Consider the following 19,690-nt stretch of genomic DNA (forward strand, 5'->3'; position numbering starts at 1 on the left):
ATTCTTTCTGTTTTCCTTTCTTCTCTTTTTCTTTTTCCTCTGTCTCTTTCTTTTTCCTCTCTCTCTCTTTCGTATTCAAGCTGCTTTAATTCTTTCTAATGTTCCATTTGTTTAATTTGTAACTGAATTTTTGCCATTTCCAATGAGTCAAACTGTATCTCAAGTAATTTTAAATGCTTAGCCACCGCCATAATTACCTCATCTTTTTGCATTTTGTCAGGTGATGTTAACTGCAATGTTTTTACCAATTCTAAAATCCTGTTCTTAGCCTCTGTCCATAAGGTACTGCGTGTGACCGTCTCCATCCCCAAAAACTTCAGAGCCTCTGAAAGAGCCATTGTCCACAACACACTTCCTTCTTAAACTGAAATACCACACCGGAAAAGCAACCACAATATGCTCACCCCTCACTGTCTTTAAGTTCACTAAGCCAATCCAATGCACAGACTTTTATCCTGGATGAGCCCCCAGTTTGTTATGGGCCAACGTTTAGAGTATCCTGGACGAACCCCCAATTTGTTATGGGCCAGGGTTTAGAGAACCCCAAAGTGTATCATGGATTTCACCTGACCCACAACTTTTACTAGATTGTGATATGGGGAGCACACGGCCCACTCTACAGGGTGTGGTGCAGCAGAAATTTAAAAGTAATTTTTAAAGCAAAACAATGTTTATTACATGAACTCAGTTAACCTTTTTAAAACATACAGTGGACATCTTAGCAACCATCAATTGAAATACACCCCCAAAGAATACAACACTCTAAGTAATCCTTAAACTTGCCTTTTAACATCCATAAGACAAAAAGAACCCTTTGTACAGAAAGACTTCAGGCTTCACTTCACTACTGAGAACAATTACCGTGTTGAAATCACCAAATGGACATTCATAAGCCTGCAGAGATTCACACACATCCTGCTGTGATTGCAGCTTCTCCAAAACTAAAATGAAACTAAAAAACACAGACACACCCAAGCTTTTCCTCAAAGCGAAATTAAAAAGCAGAGCCAGAGCTCAGCTCCACCCACACTTTGACATCACTGCAGCCACTTGAGCAGACAAACATTTCTTAAAGTGACATTCCCATGACGCCTGGATGAGTGTAGCTCCAACAGCACTAAACTACCATCAAGAAGGACAAGGGCAGCAGACATATAGGAACACCACCATGTGGAATTTCCCTTTCAGTTCACTCATCATCTTCATTTGGAAATATATCACTTTTCCTGCACTGTCGCTGTGTAAAATCTTGAAACTCCCTCTCTAATAGAACTGTGGGTACACCTACACCACAGGGACTGCAGTGGTTCAAGAAGGCAGTTCACCAGAAGAAGTTCATCTTCTTACGGGTAATTAGGGAGGTGCAATAAATGCTGGCCTAGCCAGCGATGACCACACCCCGTTTAAAAAAAAAAAGAATTAAAACTATTAGTATGGCGAACAGTGCAAAGTACATCCAGTCATTCCAAAAGTGCAGGCTCGGCTTAATCAGTCTAACAGATCAGACATAGTTGGCATGTCTTTGGTAAGGTTGAACATTTCTTGGGTACCCCCTATAGTAATGCATTATACATTCAGATGAAGAGACCTGAACATCAAATGTATTTACAAAGCTGCATGAAATACAAAGTGACTGAACACCCATAACCCAAAAGTGATATCAAGGTTTCTTACTCTTTCTAACTCTATATCTAACAGCTTCTAACAGCTTTGTCTCGGTGGATCCCTGACATCCACAGCAGAGGTGAAGATAGCCTGCTAAATGCTTTGATGACTTTCGCAAGTGTCTTCTGGAGGGCTGAGGCCTAAGAGCCCTGGTGTACTTTGGGTCTCCTGCTATTAGACATGTGCCTCCTCCTCAGCCTGTGCAGCAGGAGGTGATGGGTTCACAAGCAGAGAGGATTGAGATCAGCTGACGATTTGTATTGTCACCTGAGTGAATGACCCTGGGATCTCCTGTTGCTAGTCCTTCTCCCTGCGGGTACCCCTGCCTGACACTTTGAGCAGAAAAGAAACCTGGAGAGCCTGCAAGGTGCAAAGGCACCCTTTCACCAAGCCACTGATAGATCCCACCAATGCCCATAGCAATGGAATGAAGGTCCAAGCTCAAATCCAGCAGAACCTCTTGGACCAATGTCTCTAAGGCAGCCACCACCCTTTCTATGGAGACCTCGGGGTGCCCACATGTTGGAGTCATGGCATCAGACAGAACACGGACAGACTTATCCATCCTTTGTGCTAGGCTGTTGACTGCCTCTTGCAACTCTGATATACTGCCGCCTATATTTGCATCTCCAGCATGTTTGCGACAGCTGCTTCCAGAGACTCATCATCTGACTCTGTTCTCCAGCAGTCCTCCAAGTGCCAGAGACCTGGACTGTCACGACTTCCGCAAGCTGCGGAGATGTGTGAGTTGTTCCCCAGAATGTGACCCCGAGCCTAATCTAGAAATATGATTCTGTGCTGGTGGAGGGTGCATGTGAATGCAGTGATGGGCCTTCTTCAAATGGATCCTCAACATTCTTCCCTGAGGTGGCCAGGAGGCTGGGGCTTATGCTGCCTGTGCTCGTCTATCTGGACCTGCTGCTGCCTGTAAGAGAGAGATAGATTTGGTTCGTGAGCAGGCTGAATACAATATTGCATGCTAGCATTGCTGTTTCACAGCGCAGGGACCCGGGTTCAGTTCCATTTTTGACTGTGTGGTGTGCCAGTGTCTGCGTGGGTTTCCTCCAGTGCTCCAGTTTCCTTCCACAGTCAAATGATGTGCAGGTTGGGTGGATTGACCATGCTAAATTGCTCCTTAGTGTCCAAGGATTTGCAAGTTAGGTGGGGCTACAGGGGTAGGGTGAGGTAGTGTGCCCAGATGGGATGCTCATTCAGGGGCTGATGGAGGCTCAATTGGCTGAATGACCTCCTTCTGAAATGTAGGAATTCTATCGTTCTTCTATGATTCTATGGTCACTCACTGTGAATGTCAGAATGCGATCAACTCATGGATGGCTCATCCGTTTTGGTTTGCTAGGAAAGGTTCAGTTCACCTTCCCCATAGGCGCAATCTGTGTCCTTGCCCGCCACCTCAGCAGCATCTTCCTGAAACCTGGAGAGATCCTGGATGTCCACAATCCCTGTGATCTCTCCCTCTTGTGTGGACAAACGGATGGAATACGATGACAAGAGATCAAACGGGGACGGGGTAGTATGCATACCTACCGTGTGTGCTGAGCACCCCCTCCCCCAGTCAGGGCTGAGGATGATGTTTGTGCAGGATGATAGATGAATGGGCTTTTAATGCTGATCTCCCTTCCTAATATTTTGTGGGAATCCCTGAACTGAGTAATGCTCTAATTGCAAAATGCCATGAATGTGTGTGTTTGGAGTGAGATGAATTATAACATATCCTGTTGGTGTGAATGAGATAATTCCTCCTCTTCCTGCACTTCAGGGTGTTTCTCAGGTGGATGCCCATACAGCTAACATCCCTCGTAGTCACCTCCTAGGCCAGGGAGGTGATGTTGGTGGACCTCCTGGAATCATCCCTTGTTTAGAGGACATCCACCCCAGTGCTGGCACACACTATGAATAAGAATCTCTTGGGAGTCATTGCTCAACCTTTCACTGCCTTATTTCTACTTGAAGTCAACGCAGCCTTGGTCGTCCACGCAGTTGGGATGCAGAGAGTAATTTGAGTGTTTGGTTGGCATTTATAAATGGCATCAGGATCAACGCACCCATTTAAGTTATGGTGGGATGGGCGAATCATTAGCAATGTGGTTTGGAGAGCTATGATAAGCTCCTAGCATAAGATTGGGGTGAATTTCCCGATCTGCCGATGTGGAAAACCTGGGTGGGATGTTCCGTTCTGCCGCACCCGTTTTCTGATGCGGCGTGCCCCGCCGGCAGCAGGATTCTCTGTCCCGGCAGCTGGCAAATGGGGTTTCCCATTGTGGGCACTCCCATCGGGAAATCCACGGGGATGAGTGCGCTGCTGGTGAAACAGAGGATTCTGCCGACGGAGAATTCAGCCCCGTCTCTAATCCCGCTCTCCATCGCACTTGGTCTCCAGAGCGCAGAATTCTGCTCGACATTCTTACATTGGATTACACTGAACATGCAGTGCAGAAACAGGACATTTAGCCCAAAGCAGTCCATGATGGTGTTTATGCTCCACTTGAGCCTCCTTTCTTTTCTCATCTAAATTGACCATCATTGCATCAGTGGCAATCAATAGCGGACAGCAGATGAAGAGAGGGTCACACAGGTTTGCTATACAAGGAGCATTTAACAACATCGACCAATAACATTTTAATGTATCAAGAAATTGGTTGAGGTCTTCCGGAGGTGACCATATAGTGAGCGGTCGCACATTTGGGGGCTCCTGCTTGTGGTAGCCCTTTTGGGCCTTTTCCCCGGATAACGGTGGAGCTGAGTGTTAGTAAAAGGAGCATGAGGGGTGGAAGAAGAGAATATCCCACCGTTGTATGGATTTGTGGACCAGAAGTGGTCGAAAAAGGAGAGAACAACGGTCGAAAGTTTGTGTGGAGCCTGGCAGGGTCTGAGCCTGCCAGCTCAGTGGTCGACGGAGCAGCAAGTGGGCTTCCTCCACGAGACGTTTGCCCAGCAGAGGAAGGAGAACTTGGAGGACCTGGCCAGGATGGTAGATCCGATAAAAGCGGTGATTGACCGCATGGAGATAAGGTTATAGGCCCAGGGCCAGGTCGTCCGGGAGGTTGAAGAGGCAATGGGGGAGCACAAGGAGCAGCTTGCCTCGATGGCTGCGGAGATGGGGTTGATGAATGATCAACAGAGGAGGCTGCAAGACTTCCGGTGGCGGCTATGAGGGAGTAAGTCACGCATTTGGTGGCTCTAGCTTTAAGACCTTTTCCCCTGACTTTTTTGAACTTTTGAGCGCTGGAGAGAAAAACAATAGCACTCTAGATCTGAATCCATACAGAGTTGTATGGACTTAAGGAGCAGAAGGGAGCGTAAACAGGCGAAGAAGGGGCTGAACAAAGGTGATGTGGAAGCTCAAGTTGGAGGAAAGATGGCTGGTGAACGGACCACGGAACGGACGGTCCAGACAGCACGGGACAACATGCTGAAGGTCATGAAAGAGAGCTTCGCAGCACTGAAGCGGGATAATTTGGAACCGCTCCAGAAAGCGGTAGAGCGACTGGACCAGAGGCTGGACACTCAGGATAAGAAGGTCCAGGCACTGGAGAAGTCAGTGGCAGAGCAGGTGGATTTCCAAACGGTAGCGGATGTGGAAATTAGAAAATTGAAGGAGCAACAATCAAGGCTGATGGACAGGCTGGAGGACCTGGAAAACAGGTCTCGCTGGCAGAATCTGAGAATCATTGGGCTCCCGGAGGGGGCCGCGGGAGTGGATGCCACGGCATATGTGGCAGGCATGCTGCAGAAGCTAGTGGGGGATGATTTCTTCCCGCGCCCATTGGAGCTGGACAGGGCACATAGAGTGCAAGCGAGGCAGCCGCGAGTGGGGGGGGGGGGGGGGGGGGGGGGGCGATGGTGGTCAGGTTCCATAGGTTCGTGGACAAGGAGTGGGTTCTACAGTGGGCCAAGAGCACGAAGAGCTGCTCGTGGAACAACAGTGTCCTGCGCATCGACCAGGACCTGAGCCACGAGGTGTCCAGAAGGAGGGCAGCCTACAGACAAATTAAAGAGATCCTGTTTAAAAAGATCAAGTTCGGGCTACTTTCCCGGTGCGGCTTTGGATCACTTACCGGGAACAGCAACATTATTTTGACGACCCGGAGGAAGCGATGGACTTCGCTAAGGGGAATGGACTGGTGCCGAACTGAGGACCCATGGACTCAAGTTAAAATGTATTAAGGGATGTTTGCATTTGTTTGCAGATTGCCCTTCGTGTTAGCGATGTCGTTGGGCATGCTCTTTTACTTAAAATTGAGGGTGTTCTTGTGTTTGTGTTTGCCTGTTTGAAAGATTTAAAGTTAAAGCCAAAGTTATGGTTAATGTTTAAGTTATTGGGTGGTGGGGGGCTGTTTGGGTTCTTTTTGCTATCTTTCTGGGAATGTTGGGAGGGGGTTGGGAGGTAGCGCCCTCCTCATTACACAGTTTGAATTGCACTATTGTGGGGGTGAGCTTTGTTCTTTGTTTGTTTTCTCTCTGTTTCGGTCCCAGAGCGATTGCTCGAACAGAGCTGTTCTGGGGAGGCGGTGTTGATGGGCAGGGGGGAGGGGAGTGGGGGGACAATAGGTGGGAGACATGGTGGCGCCGGAGTTGAGAGCCACCAGGCTAGCTGCTTTGAGCTAGTCAACGGGAGCGAGGTGGGGGGTGTGTATACAGCCAGTATATGGCAGGGGTTAGGTTACAAGGGGTTGTTGCTGGAGGGGGGGAGGGGGGGAAGATGATCTGCTGACGAGGGAGGGAACTGAACCAGGTAACAGGGAAGTGGTCGGGGGTGGGAGCTGCCAAGAGGTAGACCAGTGGATGCGCAGCACATGGGCAGGGGGGGGGGGGGGGGGTGTGCAGGGTACCCTCCAACCAGGCTAATCACCTGGAATTTTAGAGGATTAAACGGGCCGGTTACGAGTGTATGTGTATTCGTGTATTATGGGCTATAAAGGCGGATGTAATGTTGCTGCAGGAGACACATTTGGAAGTGGCGGACCAGATTAGATTACGGAAGGGCTGGGTTAGCCAGATCTTCCATTCAGGGCTTGACGCTAAGACCACAGGGGTCGCGATCATGATTAACAAACGGGTTAAATTTGAGGCGGACAGCACAGTTGCGGATGGGCAACTACTACTGGGCGGCTAACATAGCCATGATAAGAAAATGGATGGTCGATACGGCGTCGGTTTGGGAGCGGGGGAGGCTGCTTCGTGCAGGGGTGTGGTGAATGTGATTCACACCGGATTATAACCTGTATATACATGTGTCTATATTGTAAGTGCAGTTGCACTATCTGACCTCCAGGTGAAGTAGCTCTGGGAATGCTTAAGAGTTGTACGGGGCTGCTCCCTTGGCTCCGCCCAGGACTCCTCCCCCGGAGCTGCTGTATAAAGATCAGTGCCACAGGGTCAGCAGGCCAGTTCACCGAAAGTTCAATGGCTAACAGGCTGGCTCTGTTGTAAGTATATTAAAACCGCTATTCTAATCCTACAAGTACGTGTCCGTAGAATTGTTGGTTCCAACAATTTAATATACTTAGGAAACAGTCGAAGAAATCATGGAAGCAGCCCTCAAGCCCGGACGCCTAGAACACGACCCACAGGATGCAGAGGCTAAGGAAATGTTTTCCCACTGGCTGAGATGTTTTAAAGCCTACCTGACAGAAGCCAGCACCGCTGGAACAACGGAGGAACAAAAACTCAGCCTACTGCACGTGAGGGTAAGCCACAGAATCTCCACACAGCTGAATCTGGCCGGTTCTTACACCGCAGCGCTGGCAATACTGGACAAAATGTACGTTAGGCCCACTAACGAGGTTTATGCACGCCACGTGTTTACGACTCGCCGTCAGCGGCCTACAGAAACGCTTGCCGAATTTGTAAGGGAATTGAACAACCTTTCCAATGACTAATTATCAAGCCGTTACCGCGGCTGAGCATAGGGAGCTTGCTGTGCAGGACGTTTTCATAGCGGGCCTTAGGTCTAACTATGTGCGCCAAAGACTGCTAGAAAAGGGGGCCCAGGACTTAGACACTACTGTGGAGGCTGCTACCACTATGGAAGTTTCCTTCTGCAGCTTCACGTCGTTTCCCACGGACCCCGCGACCCCATCGTGGACCCCCGACCAACAGTCCCCGCAGGCCTGTGCCGCACGGACCACCAGCTACTGCGCTGCCAAAGCCAGTTACTCTGCTGCCCCAGCCAGCTACTCAGCTGTCCCAGCCTGCCATTTCTGTGGCCATAGTCAGCACCCGCGGCAGCACTGCCCAGCCCGATCCGCGACCTGCAGCAGCTGCGGGAAGAAAGGCCACTATGCCAGAGTGTGCCTCACAAAAAGGGCCTCAGTTTTTAACTCCCCTGCAGAGAGAACAAATCGCTCCCAACACCAGCGGGCCCGCGGGGCCCAAAACGCTGCGGCATACGCCCCGTCTCCGCCCCCTCCCGCCACGTGCGATCCGTGGGTGCCGCCATCTTGGCAAATCCCCACCATGCGGTAGGCCACGTGCGACTCATGGGGGCCGCCATCTTCCTCGCCGCTCACCACGTGCGATCCACGGGCCCCATATGCATCGGCATGCTCAGAAAGCTCATCTGAAGAATACGACTTCCTCGGGCACTCACCACGTGGCCCGCAACTCAACGCGGTCACCCTGGATCAACCCGCCCCAAGCACCTACGAAGTTCGATGGCGGAGGTCCAGATCAACGGGTACAGCACGCCATGCCTCTTTGACTGCGGGAGCACCGAGAGCTTTATACATCCAGAACTGGTAAGGCGCTGTTCGCTTTCTATTTTTCCGGTGAGCCAAACTATCGCCCTCGCTTCGGGCTCCCACTCAGTCCAAATCCAAGGACGCACTGTCGCTACGCTCACAATTCGAGGCGCTAGTTATTCTAAATTTAAACTTTACGTCCTGCCCGACCTCTGCGCGCCACTCTTATTAGGCCTGGATTTCCAGTGCAACCTCAAGAGCCTCACCCTCAGCTTTGGCGGGCCCCTGCCCCCACTCACTATTTGCAGCCTAGCCACGCTGCGCGTCTCCCCCCCTTCCCTCTTCGCCAATCTCACTCCAGATTGCAAGCCAGTAGCTACTCGCAGCAGGCGACACAGCCTACCAGATAGGGTCTTTATCCGTTCGGAGGTCCGACGGCTGCTCAGTGAGGGGATCATACAGGCCAGTAATAGTCCCTGGAGAGCTCAGGTGGTGGTCGTCAAGACCGGGGAAAAATTTGCATGGTCGTCGACTATAGCCAGACCATAAATCGCTTTACGCTCCTAGACGCGTATCCCCTCCCCAGAATTGCAGACATGGTTAATCAGATCGCCCAATATCGGCTATTTTCCACGGTGGATCTGAAGTCTTCATACCACCAGCTCCCAATCCGCCCGGAGGACCGCCACTACATGGCGTTCGAGGCCGATGGCCGCCTCTTCCACTTCCTCCGGGTTCCCTTCGGCGTCACTAACGGGGTTTCGGTGTTCCAACGAGCAATGAACCGAATGGTAGACCAGTACGGGCTGCGGGCCACGTTTCCGTATCTGGACAATGTTACCATCTGCGGCTATGACCAGCAGGACCACGACGCCAACCTCCACCGTTTTCTCCAAACGGCACAGAAATTAAATCTCACTTATAACAAGGAGAAATGCGTTTTCCGCACAAACAGACTGGCCATCCTCGGCTACGTTGTGGAGAACGGAATCCTGGGCCCAGACCCGGACCGCATGCTCTTAGAACTCCCCCTCCCTCATTGCCCCAAGGCCCTCAAACGGTGCTTGGGGTTCTTTTCATACTACGCCAAGTGGGTCCCTCAATATGCGGACAAAGCCCGCCCACTCTTTAAAGCCATACGATTTCCCCTGTCTGCTGAGGCTCGCCAGGCCTTCAGCTGCATCAAGGAGGACATCGCCAAAGCAGCCATGCGGGCGGTGGATGAATCCACTCCCTTTCAGGTTGAGAGCGACACCTCAGAAGTAGTTCTAGCAGCCACTTTAAATCAGGCAGGGAGGCCCGTTGCATTTTTCTCCCGTACCCTATCCACTTCAGAACTCTGACACTCCTCAGTCGAGAAGGAAGCGCAAGCCATCGTGGAGGCTGTTCGTCACTGGAGGCACTACCTCGCAGGTAGGAGGTTCACCCTCGTCACCGACCAACGATCGGTTGCCTTTATGTTTGACAACTTGCAAAGGGGCTAAATAAAAAATGATAAAATCCTTCGGTGGAGGATCGAACTCTCCACCTATAGTTACGATATTAAATATCGACGAGGGAAGCTCAACGAGCCCTCGGATGCTCTATCCCATGGGACATGCGCCAGCGTGCAGATCAGCCTTCTGAAAGCCATCCACGTGGACCTCTGCCATCCAGGGGTCACCCGGCTCGCCCACTACATCAGAACCCGAAACCTGCCTTTCTCCAACGAGAAGGTAAAAGCGGTCACCAGCGACTGCCCGATCTGTGCAGAGTGCAAACTGCACTTCTATAGTCCAGACAGGGCCCACCTGGTCAAGGCTTCTAGGCCCTTTGAACGCCTTGCGATCGATTTCAAAGGGCCACTCCCCTCCACTAACAAGAACATCTATTGCCTCAACATCATCGACGAGATCTCCCAATTCCCATTTGCCATTCCATGCCCTGATATGACCTCCCACATAGTCATTAGGGCCCTGCATAGTGTCTTCACCCTGTTCGGTTACCCCAGCTACGTGCACAGCGACCGGGGTTCGTCCTTTATGAGCGACGAGCTGCGTCAGTACCTGCTCGACAAGGGCATCGCCTCGAGCAGGACTACCAGCTACAACCCCAGGGGGAACGGGCAGGTGGAGAGGGAGAACGCGACGGTCTGGAAGACCGCCCTGCTGACCCTCCGGTCTAGAAAACTCCAAGTCTCCCAATGGCAAGAAGTCCTCCCAGACGCGCTCCACGCAATTAGATCCCTCCTCTGTACAGCTACAAATCAAACCCCTCACGAGCGACTCTTCATTTTTCCTAGGGGCACTACCACGGGAGTCTCACTTCCTGCGTGGCTGAGGACACCAGGCCCGGTCCTCCTGAGGAAGCACGTCAGGGGGCACAAAACTGACCCCCTTGTTGAAAAGGTGCGCCTCCTCCATTCCAACCCCCAGTATGCATTCGTGGAATTCCCGGACGGTTGCCAGGACACAGTATCCGTTCGGGACCTGGCACCCGCTGGATCCAGCCCCCCCCCTACCCCCACTGAGGAACCCCTTACCCCGTTCCCTATGCTGCCGCCCCCTAGCTCCCCCGATCCCGCAAGCTCACCCCACCGGTTCCACGCGCCAGAACCAGCCTGCCCCCAGCGCTCCCAGTCTCCAGTCGAGCCAGAGGTGTATAAAGTTCGGACGAGACCCACCCCGGAGTCTGCCATCGTACCCCAGCTCTCAACACCCACCCAGCCACCGCAAGAGGCTGCAACCCCGGTGCTCCGCAGATCGAAAAGAACAATTCGTCCACCGGATAGACTAACTCTGTGAGCCATCACCCCCGCTGGACTCGATTTTTTTCACAGGGGGTGGATGTGGTGAATGTGATTCACACCGGATTATAACCTGTATATACATGTGTCTATATTGTAAGTGCAGTTGCACTATCTGACCTCCAGGGGGAGTAGCTCTGGGAATGCTTGAGAGTTGTATGGGGCTGCTCCCTTGGCTCCGCCCAGGACTCCTCCCCGGGAGCTGCTGTATAAAGATCAGTGCCACAGGGTCAGCAGGCCGGTTCACCGAAAGTTCAACGGCTAACAGGCTGGCTCTGTTGTAAGTATATTAAAACCGCTATTCTAATCCTACAAGCACGTGTCCGTAGAATTGTTGGTTCCAACAAGGAGCACCAGCTTGGCAGCCCTGGTCACGGCTCCCCTGCTGCTCCCGCCGGCCAGGTACTCCACCAGCCCTGTAGTGGTGGCGGCTCTGCGGATTTGGGGCCAATGGAGGAAGCATGCGGGGGAAGTGGGAGCGTCGGTCTGGTCCCCAATATGTGAGAACCACCGATTTGTCCCGTGGAAGATGGATGGCGGGTTTCGAGCGTGGCGGAGGTGGGAAGGATGGGCGACTTGTTCCTGGAAGGGAGCTTTGCGAACATGAGGGCGCTGGAGGAGAAGTTCGGGCTGGCGAGGGGGAATGACTTTCGGTACTTGCAGGTGCGGGATTTCGTACGTAGACAGGTCCCGTCCTTTCCACGCCTTCCACCAAGGGGGATCCAGGACAGGGTAGCTTCCAGGGGTGAGGTAGGAGAGGGGAGAGTCTCGGATATTTATAAGGAGCTTATGGGAGCGGAGGACACAGGGACCGAGGAACTGAAACTCAAGTGGGAGGAGGAGCTTGGTGGGGAGTTGGAGGGAGGCGTATGGGCAGACGCTCTGAGGAGGGTAAATGCAACCGCAACATGTGCCAGGCTCGGCCTGATTCAGTTTAAGGTAGTTCACCGGGCCCACATGACGGTGGCCCGAATGAGCAAATTCTTTGGGCTGGAGGACAAGTGTGCTAGATGTGGGGGAGGACCAGCGAACCATGTCCACATGTTCTGGGCGTGTCCAAAACTCAGGGGATACTGGCAGGGATTTGCGGACATCATATCCCGTGTACTGAAAACTAGGGTGGTGATGAATCCAGAGGTTGTGATTTTTGGGGTGTCGGAAGACCCAGGAGTCTAGCAGGGGATAGAGGCCGGCATTGTGGCCTTTGCTTCCCTGATAGCCCGGCGACGAATACTGTTGGCCTGGAGGGACTCAAAGCCCCCAAAGATCGAAGTATGGCTGTCGGACATGGCAAGCTTTCTCGGCTTGGAAAAAAGTCAAGTTCGCCTTACGAGGATCACTATCGGGGTTCGCCCGGAGGTGGCAACCATTCATCGACTTCTACACTGGGAACTAATCGTCGGGGGGTGGGGGGTGGGGGTGGGGGTAGACCTGTGGAGGTTTTGGCGGCCAAGTGCTAAAGAGTACTCATTCTTTTCCCATGTACACAAAAGTGCAGTCCCGAATTAATTTTCTCGTTATGGATCGGACGTTGTTGGCGGGGATGGTGGTCGTTGAGTACTCGGCAATAGTAGTGTCGGATCATGCCCCACACTGGGTAGACTTACGGTTGATTAAGGAAGGGGGACCAGCACCGGCACTGGAGGTTAGATCTAGGACTATTAGCAATAGTGAGAGGGGAATTTATCTCGATTTGGGCACACAGGGGGAAGGTGGAGCGGGGAGAGGTGGATAGATTAGTGAGAAAGATTGTCCAGATGGACAGGAGGTACTCGGAGGCCCTGGAGGCTGGGTTGTTGAAGGAGCGGTAGAAGCTGCAGATGGCGTTTGGGCTGCTATTCACAGGGAAAGCAGTGGGGCAGTTGAGAAAGGCGAGAGGGGTGGTGTATGAATATGGGGAGAAGGCTGGCAGGATGCTAGCACCAGTTAAGGAAACTGGAGGCGGCGAGGGAGATTGGAAAGTGAAGGACAAAGGGGGGAATACGATTCTGGACCTGGTGGGCTGAATGGGATGTTTAGACTTCCACAGCAGGTTATACAAGTCAGAGCCCCCAGCCAGGGTGGAGGCGGCTTTTGGAGGGACTCGAGTTTCCGAGGGTGGAGGACGAGGTGGTGGAGGGCCTAGGTTCACTAATTGGGCTGTTTGAAGTGGTGGAGGGACTGGAGGCAATGCAGTCGGGCAAGGCCCCAGGGCCGGACGGGTACCAAGTGAAATTTTATAAAAGGTTTTCAGGAGTGCTGAGGCCCTTGCTGGTAAGGGCGTTTAATGAGGCTAGGGAGCGGTGGGTACTCATTCCGACGATGTCACAGGCCTCGATCTCTCTCATGCTGAAGCGGAATAAGGACCCAGAACAATACGGGTCGTATAGGCCAATCTCCCTTCTAAATGGAGACGCCAAGCGGCTGGCCAAGATCTTGGCCTTGAGAATAGAGGATTGTGTGCCGGGGTGATAGGGGATGACCAGACGGGGTTTGTGAACGGGAGACATTTAGCGGTGAATATTAGAATGCTGCTGAACGTGATCATGATGCCCTCCGAGGGAAGAGAGGTGGAGGTGGTGGTCACCATGGATGCGGAGAATGTATTTTAATCGGATGGAATGGGAGTATCTGTGGGAAGTCCTCGGGCGGTTTGGGTTTGGGCAGGGTTTTGTGGGCTGGGTCCGGTTGCTGTGCCAGGCACCAGTGGCAAGTATGTGGGCAAACCTCGTGAGCTCGGATTATTTTAGGTTGCACTGGGGGACGAAGCAAGGATGTCCACTCTCCCCACTGTTGTTTGCCTTGGCCATGGTGCTGAGAGCGTTAAAGGACTGTCAGGGAATTGTGTGGTGGCGGGTTGGAGCACAGGGTCTTGCTATATGCTGACAGCCTATTTTTGTATATTCCTGATCCTCAAGGGGTGGGGGTGATTGGACTATGGGGATCCTAGGGGAATTCAGTCGGTTTTCGCGGTACAAATTGAATATGGGTAAAAGTGAGGTCTTTGTGATTTAGCGAGGAGGCCAGAGAGGAGACTGGGGGGAATGCCATTCAATCTGGTGGGAGGGAGCTTTAGGTATTTGGGCATCCAGATGGCACAGGAGAGGGAGCAGTTACACAAGCTGAATTTGGCTCGGTTAGTGGACTTTAGAAGGTGGGACGTGCCCCCGCTGTCACTGGCGGGGAGGGTGCTGACAGTAAATATGACGGTTCTCCAAAGGTTTTTGTTCATATACAAGTGCCTGCCAATTTTTATTCCTGAGGCTTTCTTTAAGAGGGTGAATGCGTTGATCTCAGGGTTTGTGTGGGCAGGTAAAACCAGATGGGTAAAGAAGATGCTGCTGGGCTGGGGTAAGGGAGGGAGGGTTGGCTCTGCCATATTTCAGAAACTACCACTGGGCGGCTAACATAGCAATGGTTAGGAAGTGGATAGTGGAGGAGGGGTTAGTATGGGAGCAGGTGGAGGCGGCCTCATGTAGGGGCACGTTTAGGGGCACTGTTAACAGCACCTCTGCCGTTCTCGCCAGTTTGGTACTCCACAAGCCCGGTGGTAGTGGCGACCTCGAGGGTGTGGGGACAGTGGCGGAAGCACATGTGAGTGGAGTTGGTATGGACACCTATTTGTGGCAACTGCCGGCTTGCACCGGGGTGGCTGGATGGGGGGTTTCAGAGGTGGCAACGAGTGGCGATTGAGCGGTTTGGGGTCCTTTTCGTGCTTGTAGGACTTGGAGGAGGAGTTTGAGCTGCCCAGGAGGAATGGGTTCCACTACCTGCAGGTGAGGGACTTTGCACGGAGGCAGGTTTTGACCTCTATTCACCTACCACCCCAGGGGATACAGGACAAGGTAGTGTCAAAAACAGAAGTGGGGGAGGAGAAGGTCTCATAAATTTATAAAGAACTCATGGAATGGGAGGGAACCCTGATAGGGGAGGTAAAGCGAAAATGGGAGGGAGAATTGGGCAAGGAATTAGAGGCGAGTTAGTGGGATGATGCTCTGAGTAGAGCCAACGTCGTGTGCCAGGCTTAGCCTGATACAATTCCACAGGGCGCATATGACTGTGGCCAGCATGTGCAGGTTCTTTGAAGGGGTGAAGGATAGGTGTGGGTTGTGCGCGGGAGGGCCCGCAGATCATGCCCACATGTTTTGGGCATGTCCGAAGCTTAGAGGATTCTGGCAAGGATTTGCCAATGTCATGTCCACGGTATTGAAGGTACAGGTGGTTCCGAGTCCAGAGGTTGCGATTTTTGGTGTCGGAAGGCCTGGGAGTCCAGGGGACGAGAGAGCCTGATGTGTTGGCCTTTGCCTCCCTGGTAGCCTGGCGATGGATCTTATTGGCGTGGAGGGACACGGAATTCCCCCGCAGCCGTTTATTGACTCCTTTGGGGGAATTAATCTGTCAGCAAATGTGGGGGGGGGGGGGGGGGGGGGGGGGGATGGGTTGAGGTTGGAAATAGTTAGTGGGAAAGGGGGAGCGGGGAAATTGTGTATGTAGGCCACATTGGCTGGGCTTGATTGTTTTCCTCTTGAAAATTGTTGTTAAAAGTTATATATACCTTAATAAAATATTTTAAAAAAAGAAATTAGTTGAGGTGTCATCAAGATGTTGGCATAATAAAGACTTTTAATTTCAAGGAACAGGGCAAAGCATTTTTCAATATCTGGGCTTTTAATGATGAGAGGGGAACTGAATTAGCAGGATTTTGGACGATCCCTGCAATGAAGCCGGCTAGATTCGGAATGTGGGGTGCAGGCTAGCTGTATTTCTCTATATCTAACCTAAAACAGCCCTCACCCTTAAAAGTCTCTACTCAAAATCTGAAACCCCTAAAATAGGATTAGTAATCCAGGAAGCCGATCCTAGCTGCCTTTCACATCACTCTCTGAAAATCCAGGCTCTAAAACCAACTGTCGATTCCCTATTACCTGTTGTACATTGTCGCACAAAGTCAAAACCTACCCTAATGATTTTTTGCTCAGTACTGCTCTGTTGCGCTGTGACCCCACTATCAGGGTTGCCATCTTGTGTAAACCTAGGTAGTGAGTTTCACTGGGCTGTTTAATTGCTAGACTGAACTTATTTCCTCTTATCTCGACTCCATCCTCACTCCTCTGGTCCATTCCCTCCCCACCTACATCCGGGATTCCTCTGATGCCCTGCGTCATATTGACAGCTTCCAGTTCGCGGGCCCTAACCGCATTCTATTCACGATGGATGTGCAATCCCTCTACACCTCCATCTCACACCAGGGTGGCCTGAGAGCTCTTCGCTTCTTTCTCGAAAAGAGACCCGGACAATTCCCATCCACCACCACTCTCCTCCGCCTGGATGAACTCGTTCTATCTCTCAACAACTTCTCCTTTAACTCATCTCACTTTCTCCAAATCAAAGGTGTAGCTATGGGTACCCGCATGGGTCCTAACTATGCTTGCCTTTTTATGGGGTATGTGGAACATTATTTGTTCCAGGCCTATCCTGTCCCCCTGCCACAACTCCTTTACCGATACATTGATGACTATTTTGGTGCCGCGTCATGCTCTCGCCCAGACCTGGAAAAATTCATCAACTTCGCTTCCAGTTTCCATCCCTCCATCACTTTCACCTGGTCCATCTCAGACACTTCCCTTCCCTTCCTTGATCTTTCTGTCTCCATTTCCGGCAATAGTCTATCCACTAATATCCACTACAAGCCCACTGACTCCCACAGCTATCTGGACTACAGCTCTTCGCACCCTACTGCCTGTAAGGACTCCATCCCTTTCTCTCAATTCCTTCGCCTCCGTCGCATTTGTTCCGACGATGCCACTTTCCAAAGTGGTGCTTTGAAAATGTGTTCCTTCTTCCTCGACCGTGATTTCCCACCTACAATTGTGGACAGGGTCCTCAAAGTGTGCAGTCCATCTCCTACGCCACTACCCTCGCCCCCTCCACTCCCTCCCAGAACAAGGATAGAGTCCCCCTCGTTCTCACATTTCATCCCACCAGCCTCCGTATGCAAAGCATAATCCTCCGCCATTTTCGCCAACTCCAGCGTGATGCCACCACCAAACACATCTTCCCTTCACTCCCTCTGTCAGCATTCTGCAGAGACCATTCCCTCCGAGACAATCTAGTCCACTCATCCACCATACCCAGTACCTCTCCCATCACCCATGGCACCTTCCCATGGAATCACAGAAGGTGTAACACCTGCCCCTTTACCTCTTCCATGCTTAACATTCCAGGCCCAAAACACTCATTCCAGGTTAAGCAGCGTTTCACTTGCATCTCTTCCAATTTGGTGTACTGCATTTGCTGCTCGCAATGTGGTCTCCTCTATATCGGAGAGACCAAACACAGATTGGGTGATCGCTTTGCTGAACATCTTCGGTCTGTGCGCATTCAGGACCCTGACCTTCCTGTTGCTTGCCATTTTAACAAAAGACGCTGCTCCCATGCCCACATGTCTGTTCTTGGCCTGCTGCAATGTTCCAGTGAAGCGCAACGCAGACTGGAGGAACAACATCTCATCTTCCGGTTAGGCACACTACATCGAATTCAACAACTTCAGATGATCAGCCCCACCTCGACCCATTTGTTTTCATTTCATTTGAACTGTCTTTTACCATTTCTTTCTTTCTTAATATACATTTAATCCCCCCCCCCCCCCAATCTTATCCACCTTTCCTGCACCTTTCTCCTCTTTGCTTCCCCCTTCCCCTCCCCCCACACCTACAGTTCATCCTCTGATGTTAGTTTCCCTGCTGTTTGACCTTTCACATCTTTTGTCCTCTCTGGGGACTGCCATTAACACTCTTTCCCCTTGGTATCTGTGGCCATAAGTACCCAGTTTCCCTGGGTTTCTGTGCCTATGACTCATCTTTCATTCTCACTCCACAGTATAAATATTTCCCACTTTCTCTGTCTGTTAGCTTTGACAAAGAGACATCGGACTCGAAACGTTAGCTCTTTTCTCTCCGTACAGATGCTGCCAGACTTGCTGAGATTTTCCAGCATTTTCTCTTTCTTTGCAGATTCCAGCATCTGCAGTAATTTTCTTTTATTAATTGCTAGACTTGACCTTTTAACAGTTACATTTGCACGGTGGCACAAAGGTTAGGTCTGTTGCCTATGGTGCTGAGGATCCAGGTTCAATCCCGGCCCCGGGTCACTGTGTGGAGTTTGCAAATTCTCCCGTGTTTGTGTGGGTTTCACTCCCACAACTCAAAGGTGTGCTGGTTAGGTGCATTGGCCACAGTAATTGCCCCTTAATTGGGAAAAAATAAGTGGGTACTCTAAATTTACTAAAAATAAGAAAAATTCACGTAATAAGGTTCCTTATTTTTTTCCTCAATGCATAGTGATGCCAATTGTGCATCCATATCAATCCTTCAGCCCGAAGTTAGCTAAACCAGCATAAATCAGGGATCAAATCTTGGACTTTTAGGGTCTATTTAGTTCAGTTACTTATTGCTTTAACCAGCGGAGCCATCTGGGGTCTTTAGTTGGTCATTTTTAAGGGATGGATGGAGATCTCAGCTGAGGAGTCTTTTTCAACACAATCTGAAAAAAGCCCCAAAGAGGTCATTATCGATCATTTTCACTGTAATATATTCACTAAAGGTTCTACCCTCATTCTATTATGCTAACCAAGGTCGGCTATTGTTTCTTTCAATGTAAATAATATTTTTGAAAAAAATTCTTGTCTCCTATAGAGGTTGTGTTTTGCAGCAAGGCACCTACCACCAGTCTCGATAAAACCTCCGATCTCCAAACCGCAAAAGCTCAGCAATTAAGTTTAAGGTCGAATGGAAGAACCCATGGAACAGTATAAGCCACATGAAGTGATTAGGAATCTGTAGGAGAAACCACATTGAATAGTCTTTAATTTGCAGTGAACAAGAACATAGTTTGAGATTAATTAGAATCTTTATTGCAACGTTACTTCTTTAAACTGTGGGCGGCACGGTAGCACAGTGGTTAGAATTATGGCTTCACAGCACCAGGGTCCCAGGTTCAATGCCCGGCTTGGGTCACTGTCTGTGCAGAGTCTGCACATTCTCCCGTGTCTGTGTGGGTTTCCCCCCACAAGTCCCAAAAGATGCACTATTAGGTAATTTGGGCATTCTGAATTCTCCCTCTGTGTACCGAATAGGTGCCGGAATGTGGCGACTAGGGGCTTTTCACAGTAACTTCACTGCAGTGTTAATGTAAGCCTACTTGTGATAATAAAGATTATTATTAATTAAATCGTCATCTCAACCGCTAGTTCCCCATGGCATCCATCTCGTATGGCAGATTGTAGCATAATGGGGTGGCACAACGGTACAGTGGTTAGCACTGCTGCCTCACAGTGACAGGAACCCAGGTTCAATTCCAGCCTTGGTTTGGTGACCGTCTATATCGAATTAGCACTTTCAACCTGTGTCTGCATGGGTTGCCTCCAGGTGCTCTGGTTTCCTCCCACAGAACAACTGTGTGCAGGCTAGGTGGATTGGCCATGCTAAATTGCCCCTTGGGTGTCCAAAGATGTGCAGGTTAGGTGGGGTTATGGGAATTTGGTGGGAGAGCGGGCGTAGGT

General features: G+C 51.0%; 1 protein-coding gene across 2 annotated transcripts in view; it reads right to left on the minus strand.

Moving 5' to 3' along the window:
* The window catches only part of LOC119971461 (diacylglycerol O-acyltransferase 1-like), a 423,136-nt gene that overhangs the window by 26,933 nt on the left and 376,513 nt on the right, over nucleotides 1-19,690 (minus strand). For both annotated transcript variants that reach the window (XM_038807022.1, XM_038807020.1), the window contains one exon: nucleotides 18,853-18,965. In XM_038807022.1, the coding sequence (XP_038662950.1) occupies nucleotides 18,853-18,965 (113 nt within the window). The remainder of the gene's footprint in view (nucleotides 1-18,852; nucleotides 18,966-19,690) is intronic.

This window comes from Scyliorhinus canicula, chromosome 9 (genome assembly GCF_902713615.1).
Source record: "Scyliorhinus canicula chromosome 9, sScyCan1.1, whole genome shotgun sequence".
Lineage (NCBI taxonomy): Eukaryota > Metazoa > Chordata > Chondrichthyes > Carcharhiniformes > Scyliorhinidae > Scyliorhinus > Scyliorhinus canicula.